This window comes from Urocampus carinirostris, chromosome 10, assembly GCF_059441175.1.
Source record: "Urocampus carinirostris isolate Australia breed hairy pipefish chromosome 10, RoL_Ucar_1.0, whole genome shotgun sequence".
In the NCBI taxonomy this organism is placed as follows: domain Eukaryota; kingdom Metazoa; phylum Chordata; class Actinopteri; order Syngnathiformes; family Syngnathidae; genus Urocampus; species Urocampus carinirostris.
In genome coordinates, this window is record NC_142358.1 from 16469618 (window position 1) to 16488701 (window position 19084).

The 19084-nt window shown below is 40.1% G+C and overlaps 1 protein-coding gene across 1 annotated transcript in view; it reads left to right on the forward strand.

Moving 5' to 3' along the window:
• The window catches only part of masp1 (MBL associated serine protease 1), a 19890-nt gene extending 1112 nt beyond the window's left edge, over nucleotides 1–18778 (forward strand). The window contains exons 2-12 of the mRNA XM_088345032.1: nucleotides 4279–4507; nucleotides 4576–4777; nucleotides 6352–6483; nucleotides 8064–8260; nucleotides 10329–10476; nucleotides 11761–11879; nucleotides 13079–13160; nucleotides 14210–14284; nucleotides 15585–15832; nucleotides 16868–17053; nucleotides 18076–18778. Of these exons, the coding sequence (XP_088201158.1) occupies nucleotides 4301–4507; nucleotides 4576–4777; nucleotides 6352–6483; nucleotides 8064–8260; nucleotides 10329–10476; nucleotides 11761–11879; nucleotides 13079–13160; nucleotides 14210–14284; nucleotides 15585–15832; nucleotides 16868–17053; nucleotides 18076–18471 (1992 nt within the window). The 5' untranslated portion in view covers nucleotides 4279–4300 and the 3' untranslated portion in view covers nucleotides 18472–18778. The remainder of the gene's footprint in view (nucleotides 1–4278; nucleotides 4508–4575; nucleotides 4778–6351; nucleotides 6484–8063; nucleotides 8261–10328; nucleotides 10477–11760; nucleotides 11880–13078; nucleotides 13161–14209; nucleotides 14285–15584; nucleotides 15833–16867; nucleotides 17054–18075) is intronic.
• The last annotated feature ends 306 nt before the right edge of the window (nucleotides 18779–19084 follow it).

Genomic DNA, 19084 nt, shown 5'->3' on the forward strand with positions numbered 1-19084 from the left:
AAATGGAAAAAAATATTTAGGATTCTGACTTTCAAGTCAGCATTCAGTTTATTTCTCCTGGCAATGAAGACTTCTCAGAATTCGGACCTTTTCTGTTTCAGATCAGGGGATGGTGTAATTGAGACTTGTGCATTCCTTTGAGACATTTTGCGATCAAATGCTATACATATAAATTTTACTTGAATTGACTCTATTTATTTACCAAACAAATAGAATCCATTATTTTTTGTTATGTTCTCGAAGCAATTGTGACTTTAAAGCTCCGATGTTGATTGAAAAACAACAGGAATGTCGAAATTTAGCTGCTTGTAATTTTTATCCCTACCACTGAGTGTCAGCAGTTGTTCACGTAAAATTGGCCCTTTTCCTCGACGGGGTGAGATATTAGGTTATAAAAACATATACATATACTGTACAAATTATTTTAAGTATTGATTGTCGTTATATTGGGGACTATTATATATATATATATATATATATATATATATATATATATATATATATATATATATATATATATATATATATATATATATATATATATATATATATATATATATAGGAAAGCACAAGTACTGTATTTATTACACTATAAGTTACTACACTTTTTTTCGAACTAATTTTTCAGTACGACCCATAAAGCTTTGAATTGATATATTTTTCTCATATTTTTTTTTACTACCAAACAGATTAAAAATAAAGTTGATCAGTTTCACAAATGCAATAACAAAATGTCAGAGTTTTTTTTCCTAAATTATTTTTTACTCAGGTCTTGGCATTAGTTTTCCAAGTGATCACATAATATACTGATATTAAATTAATAACATCGGTGCCAAAACTACCCCCTTAATCTTTAAAATCTCCAACAACAAAAAAAACACTACCTTTTGACGGATTAGGGCAGGGTATGGCAATCCAAAATGTTGAAAGAGCAATATTGGACCCAAAATCTAATCTCATCTCATCTCATTAGCTGCACCGCTTATCCTTAGTAGGGTCGCGGGGGGGCTGGAGCCCATCCCAGCAATCATCGGGCAGTGGGCAGGGGACACCCTGAAGTGGTTGCCAGCCAGTCGCAGGGCACACAGGGACAGACAACTCGCTCGCTCATTCACACCTAGGGACAATTTGGACCGGCCAATCCACCTGAAATGCACGTTTTTGGAATGTGGGAGGAAACCGGAGTGCCCGGAGGAAACCCACGCAAGCTTGGGGAGAACATACAAACTCCAGTACGGTAGCTGGATTTGAACCCACACAGGAGGTTCCCGAGACCTTAGAACTGTGGCGCACACGCGCTAACCACTGCGCCGCCGTGCTGCCCCTGGACCCAAAATATAAAAATAAAAAAATGTCTGGAGCCGCAAAAAATTAAAAGCCTTATATACACTTTATATGCCTAGTTTTCCTCATTTATTTGTAATCCCCACAATACAGACGCTGCCCTACTTACGAAGAGATAAGTTCCGGATGGTCATTCGTAAGTTGAATTTGTTCGTAAAATGCTTCAGTGCTACTGTATATTTTGTATGGAATGTATGTTTAAGGTTTATAGAAGTATGTTTAAGGCGTGTATCTGTATTGTTTTGTACTAAAAACTAAACATTTCATAAAATAATATGCTCTACATAAATGAATAAAGTTAAGTTTAGCTTACTTTTGGAAGATAAGCTTCAAGAGTTTGGAGCCTTCCTCCTGGTAGGAAGTGACCCAAAAAAATTGATCCAACCAATTTCTCAACCGCATCAAGCTTTCTTATTCCACTTTAATTTCAAAAGAAACGGCTCGCCTCTTTTTTACACTTTACACCAACCATATTGAATGGATGCATGAGACATTCAACAATAAAAATGTCAATGTTTTTAGCGTGCTGGAGATACAGTATACAGACGCTCCCCTACTTACGAACATTCGAGCTACGAAAAACGGTAGATACGAACATTTTTTTCTGAATGGCGAAAAGTATCCAGACATTGCTGTTAGTTAGATTTTGTAATGTGTGCACCTTTATCCGGGTTTAGGTTAGTGCTGTAGTGCTTCTTTCCGCCGTGTGGTGGCGCTGTGAGAGCTCACCCAGTATCCACCCCAAAGAAAAAAAATCCGGCTTCCTCTTCCTAGTTAGTGTCTAAACATACTATAGACGCTGCCCTACTTACGAACGAGACAAGTACATTCCGGACGATCGTTGACATCCTGAAAAACATGTTCATATCTACTGTTTTTCGTGACTCAAATGTTTGGAAGTAGGGGAGCGTATGAACATAGTTGTTCAACATCACCATTGTATTTATCTATTGTTGCTGTAATACACTGGAGCCTCCACAGACTCCGCCGCTATGCTGCAAATAACACTTTCCCAGCCTTAACAATTTCAAGGCACTGGAGTATAGCCGACGCTGTGTTGTTCACGTGCTTTTTTTTTTAATTAAAACAAAAAATTCTAGCGTTTTTCATCAAATTTAAGCCAATCCTGTTCCTTATAAAGGGAAAGAGAGATTTTAATATAATATAATATAACGGCATGCAATGAAGTATACAGAGATTGTATGCAAAAACCAAATACTATTTCCTAACATTTTGCATTTCAAGATTTGGGAAAGCCAATAAAGCCCACCGACCACCGTCTAACTCCGACCCACAATTTGCATGATAACATAACATGCCAGCCCCGTGACTCTACTCCAATGTCCAAGGCTCGCTCTCTTTCTCTTCCACATTTATGGACACTGACTGGACCACACGGCAGACAAAGCATGAGGTCAGCAGACAAAATGGATAATTGACTTTAAACAATTGATTATTAAGTGATGCGCTTTCATCTGGGGACTATTAGGGTTTCCCAACATACTTTTAAGGAGTTGATAGATGGATTATTGATTATTTGTTATAATGGACCAACTGCAATATTTGATTGACGGTCTTTTTTATAATCTTGTAATGTAAAGTGACTTTGACCAAACTTCATTGATTTATTGATTGATCCATCGTAATCCTATTTGGGTAATTTAGGTCTTGTATTGATGGATAGTTTAATAGTTGTCAATATTGGTGGCCGATACTGGGGATTTTGTTCTCAATCAGCTATACATGGGTAATATATAAAAGTTGAAAGTACAATATTTTCTCTATTAAGTATGTGTTAAGAATGTCCAACAGTTAAAAGAGCCTTTATGATTTTTTCCGCCGCGCCTATCTGCTCTTATCTGACTGTTGGGGCCAGGGATGGGGGGTTCGGGCTTTTGAAGAGTGACTTAATGCTCATCATCGCAGTTTTTTGCTAGTTTTGCTTGAAAATAGTAAAAGTAAGAAAAGGCTTGTTTCAAAAGCAGTCCAAAAAGCCCAAAAAATGAAAAAAGGAAAGTTCTTTTCAGCGCGTCTAAGAACTGCACATACTTGACCAATGAGCTGACAGATAGTAAAACATTTTTTTTAACTCCGGATAAAATAAAAATTAATTAAAATTAAAAGTAATAAACTACATATATATATATATATATACATATATATATATATATATATATATATATACATATATATATATATATATATATATATATATATATATATATATATATATATATATATAATATATAAAAGCCAATAGAGTCCAACCCAAAAAGAAGCAATATAACGAAAATAGTAATATTGAATAACAACTCAACTGCAGAACTAAACTACCTTCCATCGCACGATATTTTAAAAACAAAGTCAGTAATTCAAATGAGTTATCTACCCTCTCTCATTGGCTATGTTGCCATTGTGACAATGTATTAAATGTAGTAAAAACAGTATCATGTTCACATTTTTGGTGGCTGCTCGTTGCGTTCTGCAAAGTTTTATCGTGTGTTAATGTCAATTTGTCGTGTTGCCACAATAGCATACCCCACATATAACACCTGATACTGTCCTTTTCTGTCCACGCCAGACTGCTTTTCCTGTTCGACACGGTCACATTTGGCTTTTGCTAGGGGCCATAGAGGCCCCTAATGGGCACATAGATTTGGCTCTGCAGCAGCAGGCCAGGTAGGAAGAGTTGCTAAAAAGGAGCCAGTCAGTCACACAGGCAAAAATTGTGTTCTGTGAGAGAGAGAAGGGCTGGTCTATACATATAGAATCAGCGCTTTGAAAGAATTGCTATAGTAATGAAGGATTGATACCAGGATAATGGTATCGACCTGATTCAAGTATTTGCTTAGTATCGATGATATCAATATTTGGATCGATCTTTATCAATACATTCTGTTTTCACTGATCCACAAGGTGATTGTGTGTGTTCAGGCCATTGTATTTGTGTGCGTGCATGCTGCTGGGCCTGGCAGAAGCAGAACTGGCAGCGTCGCTGACTCAAAATTTCGGAAGCTTCGAGTCACCCAACTTCCCAGCGACCTATCCCGACAACACGCTCCGTCGCTGGGACATCCGCGTTGATGACGGCTTCCGAGTCGGACTTGACTTCAGCCATTTTGACCTGGAACCGTCCGACCTGTGCCAGTGCGACTTCGTCAAGGTAAAACTGTAAAATATTTATCTCCAAAAGCCTGCAAAGCAAAATAAGGCGTGCGGTGGTGTGTCCAGGTGGAGGCTGGGGGCGGGACTTTAGACAGGGAAGCGGCTTCTGTCCTTGCTGTGTTCTGCGGAAGCAAGTCTGAGGATCCGGAGAACACTCCAGGCCCTTTGCCGCTGGTTTCCCCCGGCAACAGCATCAGCGTCATCTTCTCTTCTGATTTCTCCAACCAGCAAAACTTTTCTGGTTTCCGAGCTCACTACGCAGCGATCGGTGTGTCTCGTCTTTTGCTTCCCTTTGTTGTCTTTCACTTCATTTGTGTTTTGGAGCTCGTTGCTTATTTGTTTTCCAAATTGGGTTAGTTTTTGAATGAGGTTTACCAGCAGAGATGTTGCTATTTTATCCGCAGCGCCCCTTTTCTTCAAACTCATACGATTCGTTCTCTTTTGAACATTTAATGAGTCCCTCGTGACAGGGGTCTCAAACTCGCGACCCGGGGGCCAATTACAGCCCCGGTTTGCGGCCCCGTCTCAATTTAAAATGTAAAGGGACGGTGTGTATTATTTTCCCAGTAGATGTCACTGTATTCTGTGGTGAAAGCACATCGGAAGAAGACAAAATACAGAGACTCGAGGTGACCAAAAACACACCTAATTACTTTTAAAAGGAAGAGATATAAGAAAATAAGGATAAAAGAATAAAGAACAAACAAAAGAGAGAAAAGAGAAACATAAAAATACAAATAAGACAAAAAGTAGAACTGAAGAAAAAAGGAAAAGAAAAATGAATAAAAAAAAGAAAAATAAAATTAAAAAGGACAAAAAAAGCAAATGAGAAAAATTCAAAGATAGAAATACGACAAAAAGGGAAACAAAATTGAAAAAAGAAAATTAGAAAAATAAAAATAGAAAAGATAAAAAGACAAAAAACAAAACAGAGTTATATAAAAAAGACAAGAAGTAAAACTCAAGAAAAAAAGAAAAAAAAATGATAAAAAGAGAAAAAGAAAAAAAAGAAAACAAAGGACAAAAAAGAAAAAAACTCGAGAAAAAAGGAAATCAAAAGTTGGGGCGGCTGTAGCTCAGGAGGTAGAGCGATCGTTTTAGGATTAAGGGATCCCAGTTCGAATCCCGGCTTGTCCGTGTTACATGCCGAAGTGTCCTTGGGTAAGACACTGAAACCCCAATACCCCCAATAAGCAGGTTAGCGCCTTATATGGCTGCACAGATCACGGCCGCTATTGGGAAATGTGAAGCACAATGTAAAGCGCTTTGGGAAGTCATTGACTTGAAAAGCGCTATATAAATGCAGATCATTTCATTTCATTTCATTTCAAAAATGAGAAAACTAAAAAACAGAAAACTAAAAAATGAAACGAAAAAAGAGAGAAATGGGATTTTCTTTATTTTTTTTACATTGTCCTTTTTTGCTTTCTTTCCCCCTACTTTTTTATTCCCGTTTTCCATTTAGCCTCTTTTTCTCATTTCTTCTTCTATATTTTTTAGTAGTATTTTTTAGAAGTGAACAGTCGTTCACTTGCGGTAAGCGATCTGAGCGATTTCGAGTGATAGCCTCAGGGACTGCTCCTGATCTAGATTTCCCTTCGTGAGGTGAGCAGTGCATTGTTGCAAGTAAAACTCGTATACCGAAATTCTTGTGTTAGGGGTTGCTCGTATAAAAAGAAACCACTGTATGTAGATAACAGAAATGATTAAAATATCTTAATCCAATTATTTCATTCATCTACTTTGCAAAATAAAATAAACCAAATTCAACGTTTCATTTCTAAATAGAGATATGTGATTGTACTTTATTTTTGACTGGCGCTTTCTCTTCGTCTCTTCGAGATGTGGACGAGTGTGTCGAGGGAGTGGACGAGGATACCGCCTGTGACCGCCAGTGTCACAATTACCCGGGCAGTTTCTACTGTTCCTGTCCCCATGGATACTTGCTGCACCCCGACAACCGCACGTGCACAGGTTTGGGTTCAAACACGCACGACAGTCTTTTTACGAGAGTCCGTTTGAGAAGTCAATCACACTTGCTCTCACATATGCGTCATACACCCAAATATGCAATACTACACTCTGATATACACACGGTCATCCGCACGCACACTACTATAATCTATCATATAGACAATTGTACTCTCTCACAGGTATACGACGATACTCTCTCACACATACTACTATACTGTTATTTACACACTACTATACTCTCTCACAAATTTGACTATACTATACAGATATATCAACATACTCTAATACAGACATTACAATGCTTTCATAGGCATACTACTATACTCTTCTAATGTGTGTGAGAGTATTGCACTGTCGATTTGAGAGTATAGTAGTATATGTGAGAGAGTATAGAAGTATACCTGTGAGAGGGTATAGTAGTGTGAATACTCTCATATTCACATTACTTTACTATCTCACACTGACTACTATACTCTCAAACACACACTTCTATGCATTCACACACATACTACTATACTGTACTCTCTATATGTCCCTATGCTATCACACACGACACTTTCGCATAGATTCTATTGTATTCTCATTCACACGTGGCAAGTGTATGAGAGAGTATAGTAGTGTGTCTTTGAAGATATAGTAGTATGTGTGAGAGAGTATAGTAGTATTTGTGACAATGCATAGTAGTATGTATGTGCCAGAATAGTAGTGTATTTATAAGAGTATACTAATATGTGTTAGAGAGTATAGTAGTGTGTATATGAGAGTATGGTAATGTGTTTGTAATAGTATAGTAGTGTGTGAATGATAGTATAGTGGTATGTGTGAGAGAGTATAGTATTGTGTGTATGAGAGCACAGTGGTATGTGTGAATGACTATAGTAGGGGGAGAATGAGAGTATAGTAGTATGTATGAGAGAGTACAGTGGAGTGTGTATGAGAGTATAGTAGTATAAGTGAAAGAGTATAGTAAAGCATATAAAAGTAGAGTTGTATGTTTAAGAGAGTAAAGTAGTGTGTGTATGAGAGTATGGTGGTATGTTTGAGAGAGCACAGTAGTGTGTGTATTAGCGTATCGGGGTATGTTGAGCGAGTTTAATAGTGTGTGTAAGAAGATATAGTAATGTGTTTGTGAGAGTATACGTGTGTATGAGAGTACAGTGGTGTGCGTGAGAGAGTATAATAGTGTATGAATGAGAATATGGTAATTTCTGTGTGAAAGTGTATTTGTGTGCGTATAAGAGTAAAGTAATATGGTTGAGACAGTATAGTTGTGTTTGTGCATGGGTATGACTGTGTCTGTATGTGAATATAGTTGTGCATGTGTGAGAGTATGATGTTACATGTGAGAGAAAGTTTGATTTACCTTTCAAACTGCCTCTCATGTTTTTTCCCACCACTAAAATCCCAACTTGTGGACCGGCACCAGGATGTTCAAACACGCTGATGACCTTCTCAACCTTTAAGTTACTCAACTGATACAACAACTATTTGGGCATGATTGTGTGTGTGTGAGGCCGCAGTGTGACTGATAATTTGTACAGATAGCTTGTAAATATTTACAAGTACTGCGTTTTTTGCAGTGGAGTGCAGCGGCCTGGTCTTTTCCGACTCCGAGGGTACTCTTAGCAGCCCCAACTTCCCTGCGCCGTACCCGAAAAGGACTGAGTGTTCCTACGATATCCGGGCATTGCTAGGATTTAAGATTCGCCTCTGCTTTGATGACATCTTTGACGTGGAGGACCACCCGCAGGCTCTCTGCCCCTACGACTACATTAAGGTAAATGGTAAGGGTTGGCGATACAGTGTATTTTGCTCGATCAATACCAATACCAATACCAATACAATACTATTTTTCTTGGAATTGTCATAATCATTGGACGAATCATAAATCTTTCTCTTAAAAGTGTTTCAGAACAAAAACCAAGAGAGTCAAACGAAAAAAGCAGCTATGTAACGAAAATGCAAATACGGTATAACAATAGAGAAGTCAAATATCTTCCCTTGCAAAATATTTTCAAAATAAAGTCAGTGTTGCAAGTGAAGTGTCAATTGTCTCTCACCAGCTCTGATGACATAGTGACAACAGATTTACAGATTTTTAGTTGAGGAACAGCAACATGTTTAGATTTTTGGTTGCAGCTTGTGGTTCTCCGGTAGGGGAGCTGGTCAAGGCCCGACACAGATTGTGAAGAAGCGCAATGCAGAAACAGATTAGTGCAGTGGCTTTTATTTTGGGCAGGGTTCGGAACATGGGCATCGAGGCAATAGTATCTACGACACCAGAGGCAGCGGCCGTTATATAAGCGGCAGGCAAGGGATCAGTGATCCAGCAGGCAGCAACATTGGCAGTCCAAGAATTAAGCAGGCTGTACACGTGATCCCGGAGTGCAGGCATGTGTTTAGTTCACTGGGATAAGAACAAAACTGGGACAAGAAAGCTTAGAATGTGACAAGATAGGCAACGAACCAGCATGAGGAAACTGAATTTTTAAATGGTAAAGAGGGAGAGGTATGATTGGAGGGTAATCAGGTTTAGTATGGGTTGGAGATTAAAACCAGGGAGTGAGAGAACCAGCTCGGTAGGCTAGATGGTAGGGCGCCCGCTCTGGGACTGGGAGGTCGCTGGTTCAAGCCTCGGCCAAGTCATACCTAAGACTTACAACATTGATACTCATTGCGTCCCTGCTTGGTGCTCAGCATTAAGGGTTGGAATTGGGGGGTTTGGTCACCTAATGACTAAAATGGCTGCGCCCTGTTTGGCTGCGGCTGCATCGGCTCGCTACAGTTCAACTGTACGGGTCAGGTGTATCGACATTTCGTTCTGTGTGCATTGTTACAAAGAATGACAATAAAAGTAAATTCGATTCGATTCGATTCGAGTGACCAAACAAGGTAAAGACAAGCGAGAGTGCGAGAGGAAACCAAACCTGAGTGCAGGACTATGACAGTGATTTTATTTTCATGTGTTTATGTAATTGTTTTGTGTTGCCACAGTAGCAAAAAACTTTACCAAACACATTACACCCTGCATTATCCTTTCTGTAGTTTAAGCTGTGATTCCTGTTTGTCTCTGCCATTTATGGCTTCTGGTAGGAGTGGGCACATTGATTTGTCCCTCCCTTCCTCCTGGCAGGCAAAATGCACCAGCAGGCCAGGTAGGGAGAGAGTGTCCCTGTCAGTCACATGCCCAGACATAAATTTAGAGAAATTATAGTTTGAGGCTTACGTCTTAGTCTGAAAATTTAAAGTAAGTACAGCTTTACTAAATGATTTATTCTCATAATAATCCAGATTTTGTTTTATTTTTCAATCTTATTTTGGGTAGCAAATGAACTTAATTACTTATTGTCTAAATTATTTTTGAGTTTTAATTTATTTTATTTATTTTATAACTAATTCAAACACCGTTTACTTTATTTTTATTACTTTATTTTGTGACACAAAAAGATATTTTAGAACAGTTGAATGTTCTCAGAGATTTTCTTTTTGAAAATTCGATTTGGCCCCACATTACCCAGACCCTAGCTCTGGCAACATCCAATAAAATTGAGCTTGAGGCACTAAAACACTCTAATGCATCATAAAAGTATTATTAAAGCAGTTTTAGAACTCACTGGTACAATGACGGAAGTAAATCATTTTAAAACAAAATCCTAATCTTTTGGAATTATGATGAGAGGAAAATGCTAACCTGTTAGCATGTAGCCAACCACCCAATTTAAGATATTTGTGAGTCGGTTTTGATTTGAATATTTTAAATAACATTTGTACATACTATTCACAGTATTTGCGAGACAAACACGATTTACTCCACACTGACTGTTCCATGTTTGGATTCATTTCAGATCCGAGCAGGGTCTAAAGAGTGGGGTCCGTTTTGCGGTCGACAGTCTCCCGGCACCATCCAGACCGATACCAATGCCGTCACCATCTTATTTCACAGCGACCACTTGGGAGAAAACGTTGGATGGAGGATGACATACGTTGCAGAAGGTGGGTCACGAGTCCTATGCAAGCGCTACTAGGGGTGGGGAGATCGATCCAAATATTGCTATTATTGATACTCAGCAAGTACTGAGATCAGATTGCTACTATTGTCCTGGGATCAATCATTTGCTCTTCCACCAATTTCCTCAACAGGCACATTATTAAGTCAAGTCAGGTCATTTTTATTTGTATAGCCCTTAATCAAAAGAAGTCTATAAGGGCTGTACAGACTACAGACGATTACACACTACAGACTTTTATCACACAGTCCCCTGATCTAAAACGTACATTTTAGCACATCTCTTACCCGGCCTGCTGCTGCATCTTGCATGCCAGGCATAAGGGAGGGCCACATATTGGTGCCCCTCTACTAGAAGCTAAAAATTAAAGTGGTAAACAGGAAGTGCAGCCAGGTGTGGATTTTTTTTATCTACAAAAAAGGACAATGCCAGGAGTAATTCGTGTTGTAAAGTGGCCTGCTATTGTGGCAACACCACAAATTGATATAAACTGTTAGGGTCCGGCATACCTCCCACACCTTGAACTGGGCATACACACAATCATCCTAAACCCTGTAAAAGGATATTTTTTCGGGTCTTTTTATTTTTTCTATCATCCTCAGTTTCATTCTCACCACCACGCCAGGTTTTTCCATTTTCTTTTTTTTTCTGTTAATTTGATCCTCGAATTTCCAGTTTCGGTCGCTGTTTCTAGTTTGAACTTTGTCAAGTTTGGTTTTTGTTTCTAGTTTCTCGTTTGTTTGTTAGTCGTTAAGTACCCACTTGTTTGTTTGTTACTTTAGTCCTGATTTTTGTTAAAAAAATACCGTCCTCTTTTTGAGAACCTCTGCCTGCAGTTCCCGCCTCCATCACATGGGTCCATTCACCCTCAAAACCTTAACATAAACACACAATAAAGAGTAAACAGGTAACTGTTACTGAACAAAAAACCTGCAAATCTGTTTCATTTTTATATAGAACAGAATATTTCTATTTATTTTCTTTATACTTTTAAGGTTTGCAATGTAGTAATTCAATAAAGATAGAAACATTTAAAAACTGTTCTGTCACGTTCATCGACATTATAAACTAACTCAAGGGGTGAAGGGTTCAATTATTTAAGGATCATGTTAGTTCCAAACATGATACTATCTTGTATTTATTTGGATCGGGACGATATCTTAGTATCGCCCACCCCTGGATTTGACACTTTTAGGCTCTTCCCACCAGGATTTTTTAATGTCACAATTTCTTTCTCACATTATTTGTCTCTTTTATTTTCCCAAGACAGGAAGTCGGTGTTCCTCTCCAGTGAAACTGGACAATGCCACAGTGAGCCCGCTCCAAGCGGAATACTTACCTGGAGACCGCATCCGGGTTTCGTGTTCACCGGGATTCATACTCTATAAGGTGACATTACGTCCCTGTTCCTCCGTAAAGTAAAACAGATCGGACTCTTGACCGATTGATCAGGGAAGCGCCCTCCCACCAAGAGGCCGGGAGTGCGCTCCCCCTAAAAGGCAAGAAAGAATGTCTCTGGCCCTCTCTTATAGTTGGGAATATTTGCCAAAAATTGAACATGCAGCACAAACAGACACCCAGAACTCAAATTACATGGCAAAAAGAAGTCCCTGTACAAGAGATTAGCACACAGCTGAATCTTCAAAGTTATATGATAAGACCATTTCTGTGAAAGTACACTGGTATGAACGAATACATTCACCAAGTAAAAACTTCACTAAAATATGTAGATAAATATGATATGGATTTACAACAACTAAAATGAATAATATGATAATCAAAGTAATGGTGTGATGATTAATTTATAAAGTTAATATAGGTAGCAAAGTGCTTAGTGACCTATTTAAATAATCTAGCACTTCTTATGTTGAGCATGGATGTGGATGTTGAGCACTCTCCAAACACAATGAACAAAGAAAATCTGCAAAACAGCAAGGGATTACAGTACACCTAAATGTCACGACCAGAACATAAGTCGGACCCAGATGCGTAACGTTTCTCACAAGTTTATTGAAATATAGAGGAAAGGCAGCGCCAGCGATCCGGTGCCCGCTGGACCCAGGAAGCAAGCCGCTCACGGGATCGGAACGTGTTCCGAATGCGGAAGTGGATCTTCCGGAGCGGGATATCGTAGCGTAGTTAGACGGAAAAGCAGGTCGTTAGCCGTTAGATCAGAACGTGGTCGGGGTCAAAAAACGGGTCGTAGCAGGAGACAAACGGGGAAATCAGAAACGGACGAGTGGAAAACGGGTGACAAAACGGGAGCGATGGGAGTCAGAGTCAAAAATGCCTGCCTTGTGAAAACAGAGGTTCACTGACGGACTGACAACAGGCAAGTGAAAGGACTGAGCTTAAGTAGGACAGGGAACCAATCAGGTAACCATCAGCAGCTGGCGCCAAACAAGTGGGCACAGGTGGGTGTAATGAGTAACCATGACACGAAATCTTTTTGTATAGCTTCCACAAGCAGCCCTACTGGATATCCATTGCTATTTTGCTAGCTAGCGTTAGCGGCTTGATAAAAAACAATTTAACCTCTATCTTTTGGCTTTGTATCTGGAATTGTGTTTGTTTATTTTTGTCAACAGGATGGCGAGCATGTGAATGGTGACTTTCAGATGGTCTGTCAGCAAAACGGCACTTGGGATACAGCATTTCCTCTCTGTCAAAGTAAGAGCTGCTGTCTCTATCCCTATCACAGTAAAATATTTTTTATTTCATATTTCTTTCTGTTTTTGTTCACTTTAAATAGAAGCAACAGCGATTCTAGTTTACTTCCTGTCTGTAGAATTAATAGTTTCTCCCCTGGTCATCCACTATGTCAAAGTACAAGTTGTTCTCCCTCAAACCAAGTCAAGTCAAGTCATGCTTATTTGTATAGCCCTTAATCACAAAACGTCTCAAAGGGCTGCACAGACAACCATGACAACATCCCCTGATCTGAATCTTACATGAGGGCATGGAAAAGCTCAAAAACCTCTGCGTGTGGAAACTGAAGAAACCTGGAGAAGAGGTGACATTGGGGTAACCCTTGTTCCAGGAGGAGCTTGTTGCAATGGATAGCGCAAGGGCATCACCAGGCAATACACTGACATCATCAACATGAAATATAGGTAATAATTAAATGTCCTCTTGACAGCTTCCGTTCCCATAATCAACAACCAGGCCCCTCCTTCTCAACCTCACTCTTGAGCCATAAAATCTAGCTTAAAACTGAGGTTGCCGATCGAATCTCAGAGGGCAGGGCAATCCACAGCACCTGGGCCCATATGAGGAACGTTTTTAAACCTGCAGATTTCTTCTTGGCTCTTGGAATCACTAGCATTTTCCTGAGCCCAAGGTCAATAATCAAACATTTCAACGAGGGTGCAATTGGAAGTGATGGATTTTCTGGAGTCATGGGTGTATTGTGGGAAGTGAAAATATTTTTTATCTATGGCAGTAGCCAGGGCATCACCCCTCAAATGCATTCAGATACCCTTAGTACCCATTTCAAAAACCTTTATCCTAGGGCATTGGAATTTTGTTTGTTTTTGAAGAGTGTTTTGTTTTTTAAATTTGGATTAAATCGGACTTTGTTTGTTTCCACGTCTTTGAGAAGAATCAGTTCTATTAGTTGTAGATTGTATTTGATGCCATTTGGGGGGGGTTTTGGACCCGCTTTGTGGTCTTTCACTTTACCTGCTACTATTATGTATGTTTATTTGTATTTTCTTTAGATGAGTACAGCTGCGGACCAAACGATCCTGGGGCCAACAATACATCAGGGACAGACCTTTTATCCTGTTCAATGGGTAAAACCCACCAAACCGCCATATTTAAGTCAGGATATGTTTTCATTACACGCCTAGTGTTGGCCGCGTTACTAAAAAAATCTAGGTAAGTTACATTTACTAGTTACTTAATTGAAAAAGTTATTCCATTATCGCCCAGATTAAGCATACCCAAAAGTAACCAGTTACTCTGAAAGTAACTATTTTGTTACAACTCACCGTATATACTGTAAAGCTGCTTTAAGATATAATAATAAAATAAATAGTAGAAAATGTCTATAGCCCTACCTGTGGATGCAGTGACCTTCATATTTTTTGACTTGTGCAATCTTGACAGCTTGCAAACAAAATCTTAGCAGAGACACTCCATATCCATCTTGTTCTAAAAACCACTCAAATATTTAGATCTCCTTTTCTAGGAACTGCCCAAAGCAGGTTTTTTTTCTCCAGGCATGGTACATTTGACAAATATAAATCCCAAAATTCAGCACACTTTTACCTTTAATTCTGTGCTCAGGTGTGCCTTAAATATTTCCCGTTAGTTTTTTATACCTGTATAAGACAGGCCTCCTTCCCCACGCGCTGCCTACTAGTGACACACCACCAAATATGCGCATATAAGCTGACCCCCTGATTTTGGTACTTTATTTTATAGTTGCAAATACAGCTTGGATGTGAGTATATACAATAGGGAGAATATTTCAATGAGGTAAAAATTCAGCGTCACCATACTCGAGTGCTTAGAGACGGCGCCAATGAAACTGCATTTAGTCATATATTTTAGGTAAACACGCCTACCCTCTTTTTGGAGTAACCCACAATGCTGTAACAACAGTTGAGTTAGAAAATTCTATCGTTAACTCTTAATGGGCAGCACGCGGCTGAGTGGTTAGCGCATCCGCGGCACAGTTCTGAGTTCATGGGATAAAATCCAGCTACCAGCCTTGCTATGCGGAGTTTGCATGTTCTCCCTGTGCTTGCGTTGGTTTCCTCCGGGCACTCCAGTTTCCCCTACATTCCAAAACATGCATGTCAGGTTAATTGGTCGGTGCAAGTTGTCCCTAGGTGTGAATGAGCGAGCGAGTTGTCTGTCTCTGTGTGCCCTGCGACTGGCTGGTAACCAGTTCAGGGTGTCATTTGCCCACTGCCCGAAGATAGCTGGGATGGGCTCCGGCAACCCCGCGACCCTACTGAGGATAAGCGGTTGCAGATAGTGGATTGAGGGAACTCTACTGTATTAATTTCAGGAATGCAATTACTTTGTAACGTGCTAGTCCCAACACTGGTTACAATGTTCTAATGTTGTCATGTCGCCCGCTAGCATGCGGCCGTATGTCTCGTCCGCTAGCTGGCCTTGTGAAGCGAATCGTGGGCGGTCGCACTGCCCAACTCGGCAACTTCCCATGGCAAGTTCTGCTTAACGTGGAAGACTCAAGCCGCGTCCCGTCGGAGCGCTGGTTCGGTTCAGGCGCCTTACTGTCTGATATGTGGATCCTGACTGCCGCCCATGTTGTGCGTTCCCGCCGCCGCGATGCCCGAGTGGTCCCTGTGGCCCCCGAAAACATCAAGGTGATGAGCCGCTATTAAGAAGACCGAATTTTCCGCACTAAAGGTGCACCAGACTATCGGGTGCAACCCCCAAAAATACTCTTTCGTGATATATTTTTCATAGATAAGGCACATGGTTTTAAAACTAGAGTAAGAGCTATGTAAAAATACTGCAACGTGATCTGATGAAGCAGAGGTACAGTATGTCACAAAACTGAGTACACCCCTCACACTTCTGCAGAGATTTCATTCTAATGGTTAATAGAACAACACTGAGGAAATGTCACTTTGACACAATAAAAATAAGTCTGTTTAAAGCTTATATAACAGAGTCAATTTATTTTCCTGCTTTAAAAGAACTCAAAATATAGCCATCAATAACTAAACCCCTTGCCACCAAAAGTAAGTGCACCTCAAAGGCACTACACCTCGAAATGTCAAAGCACTGCTTGTCATTTGCCCTCCAAAATACCATGCAACATGTTACTCTTACTAGGTCTCGGGTATGAACAGGGAACAGTTGTGTTCAATTTGAAGTACACTCTGCCATACTGGTCGCTGAAACTCCCAATATGGCAAACCATGGCAAGGAACTCTCTGGTGACCTTACAAAATAAATTGTGGCTGCCCAAGGCTACAAGATGAAGTTGAGCTGCAGTACAGTGGTCAAGATCCTTCAACGTTTTAAAAAATCAGGATGCACTCACAACAGGGCTTGTGTTGGATGTCCAAGGGAGACAATTTTATCGATAATGCGTTACAGTACTAGGTACCAAATAAGTAATCACATTCCAGGAACATGTTCCATTTTTTAACACGTCACTCCCAACACTGACTACAATATCCTAACGCGATCCAAGAGTCTGGTTGCAGCCTAGCATTCTCAATGAATGGTTGAATTTAGCAATGTCTGCTTGAAATGAATAAAAGGTTTCTTTATTTCAAGGAGCCGCAAGTTCAGTTAAATGTTTGTAAAATACAGGACATCTTCCCTATTGTTAAAACAACCGTGTAAAGCTATAAGCGGTGTTTTTTCTTTCCTTACCTGTTTGCTAGGTATTTGTAGGTACGGTGGATGTGCGGGACATGCAGGCATCGGAGGCCCTGGCCGTGTCTCAGGTTGTGGTCCATCCTGATTATACACCCAGCAACTTCGACAATGACATCGCCCTACTGAAGCTGTTTATCAGGGTGAAGCTAAACCATACTGTCCGTCCTGTGTGCCTCCCGCCACCTCTGCAGGTATGAAATAGGGGTCCAGCCGAATATCAAAATGATTGCGCAAGTACTTGGATCGGATTGATATTATTGTCCTGGGAACGATACTACGCTCCTCCACCAATTTTCTCAAAGAGCAGCTTAGTTATGTAACTAGCACAGCTCTTCTCTCCCTCACCCAGTATCCTTGGCCACTTTTAAGTGTATGCCTGCGTAAGTGACTAACAGGCACACTTCAAGCAACTGGTCTGCTGCTGCATCCTGCCTGCCGAACCCGACCGGAAGCTAAAAATTAGAGAGGCAAATAGGAAGCGCATTGCAGTGTGGCTACAGAAAAGGACAATGCAAGGTGTTATTTGTGAGCTAAAGTGGTCTTCTACTGTGGCAACACCAACAAATTATATAAACCCATGAAAAAAAGCTCACCTTGCAGAGAGCAAGAAGCTGCTACCAAAAATGTAAATATGTTATTTTTCCTGAACAAAAAGCTGTAAATGTGTTGTCAATATTGCAACAGCCAATGATGACAATCAATTCAATATTTGCACTACTGACTATATTTTTAAAATAGTATGCGATGAAAGGTACTTTAGTTGTCTTTTTGACATTTGTTTTTTTTACTGTATTTTTATTTTGTTACATATTTTTTTCGTTTGGCTCTCTCGGCTTTGGTCAGAAACAGTTGTAATAGAAATATTTCTATTTATTTTTCTATACTATTAAAGTTTGCAATCTAGTTATATAATAAAACGTAATCATATATAGTGCCTAAAACATTTTTTCTGTGTTTATCGTAATTATTACCTAATTTAAGAGGAGAAGAGTTCCATTTTCAACGATCAAAACATTTCCAGGCAAAAAGTATCGATATTGGACCGGTATCAATTGATACTACTGTGTATTTACTGGAAATTGAGCAACACCAAAATTCCCAGTATTGCCCAACCCTAGTATGAAACATGAAAGTATGAAACATGAATCCCCAAAATAGAAACAAATGACAACTAAAAAAGACATTGTACATTTTGTATTGGTGTCTCCAACAGGGGGACACCACTGAACCCCTACCCCACTCCCTGGGTGTAGTCGCCGGCTGGGGCATGTCTCACCCCGACATGACCTCCGACCTGCTGCAGTTTGTCCGACTGCCGGTGGTCCCGCAGAACGAATGTCGGGCTAGCTACGCGGCCCGTGAGGGAGGCTACAACATTAGCTACAACATGTTCTGCGCAGGTTTCTTCGAAGGCGGTCGGGACACGTGCCTGGGGGACAGCGGGGGTGCCTTTGTGGTCCAGGACCCTGTTAGCTTTCAGTGGGCCGTGTTCGGCTTGGTTTCCTGGGCGGGGCCCGAAGAATGCGGCAGCCGGCGAGTTTACGGCGTTTATACGCGTGTCAACAAATACCTGGAATGGATACACCAGCGCCTCCTAGTGGCTCCATGATGATGTCAAACACAAAGATTGCATATGTCTTACACTTCCAGCACGATGATATGGTCAACATATAATGTTGCGGCTATCATACAGCTGCAGTCTTTGCCAAGTGATAGCAAACAATTTGGCTAACATATATGTAGCTAACAATTATGATACTTTATTTTCAGAATAATAACCAACATGTTAACAGGTGCCTCCTAAAGAAGCTAGTGTTTGCTTAAAGGAGCTGTGCGGAATTTTGAACTTTTTTACTTACTGCCGCCATCTCCTGGCTTGTGTTGTCATTTGCGCATCTGTCTGCTTGTTAACAATGTGTGTGCAAGGACTTTCATTTCTTAGACACGCTCGAATAAACTCTTCATTTTTCTTCATTCTTGTGGTTTGAGTTGGAGTCTGGACTGTCCTAGAAGCAGGGCTCTACTCAATTATCTATCCAGGTATCTATGTATGTATGTATGTATGTATGTATGTATGTATGTATGTATGGATGGATGGATGGATGGATCTATCTATCTATCTATCTAGCGGCTGCCTTTTCCAGCAGCTGCCCTATTGTTTTATTGTTTGCTCCTATCTTCGGTGTTTTTTCTTCCCGTTTTGACAACTACACTATGGATTA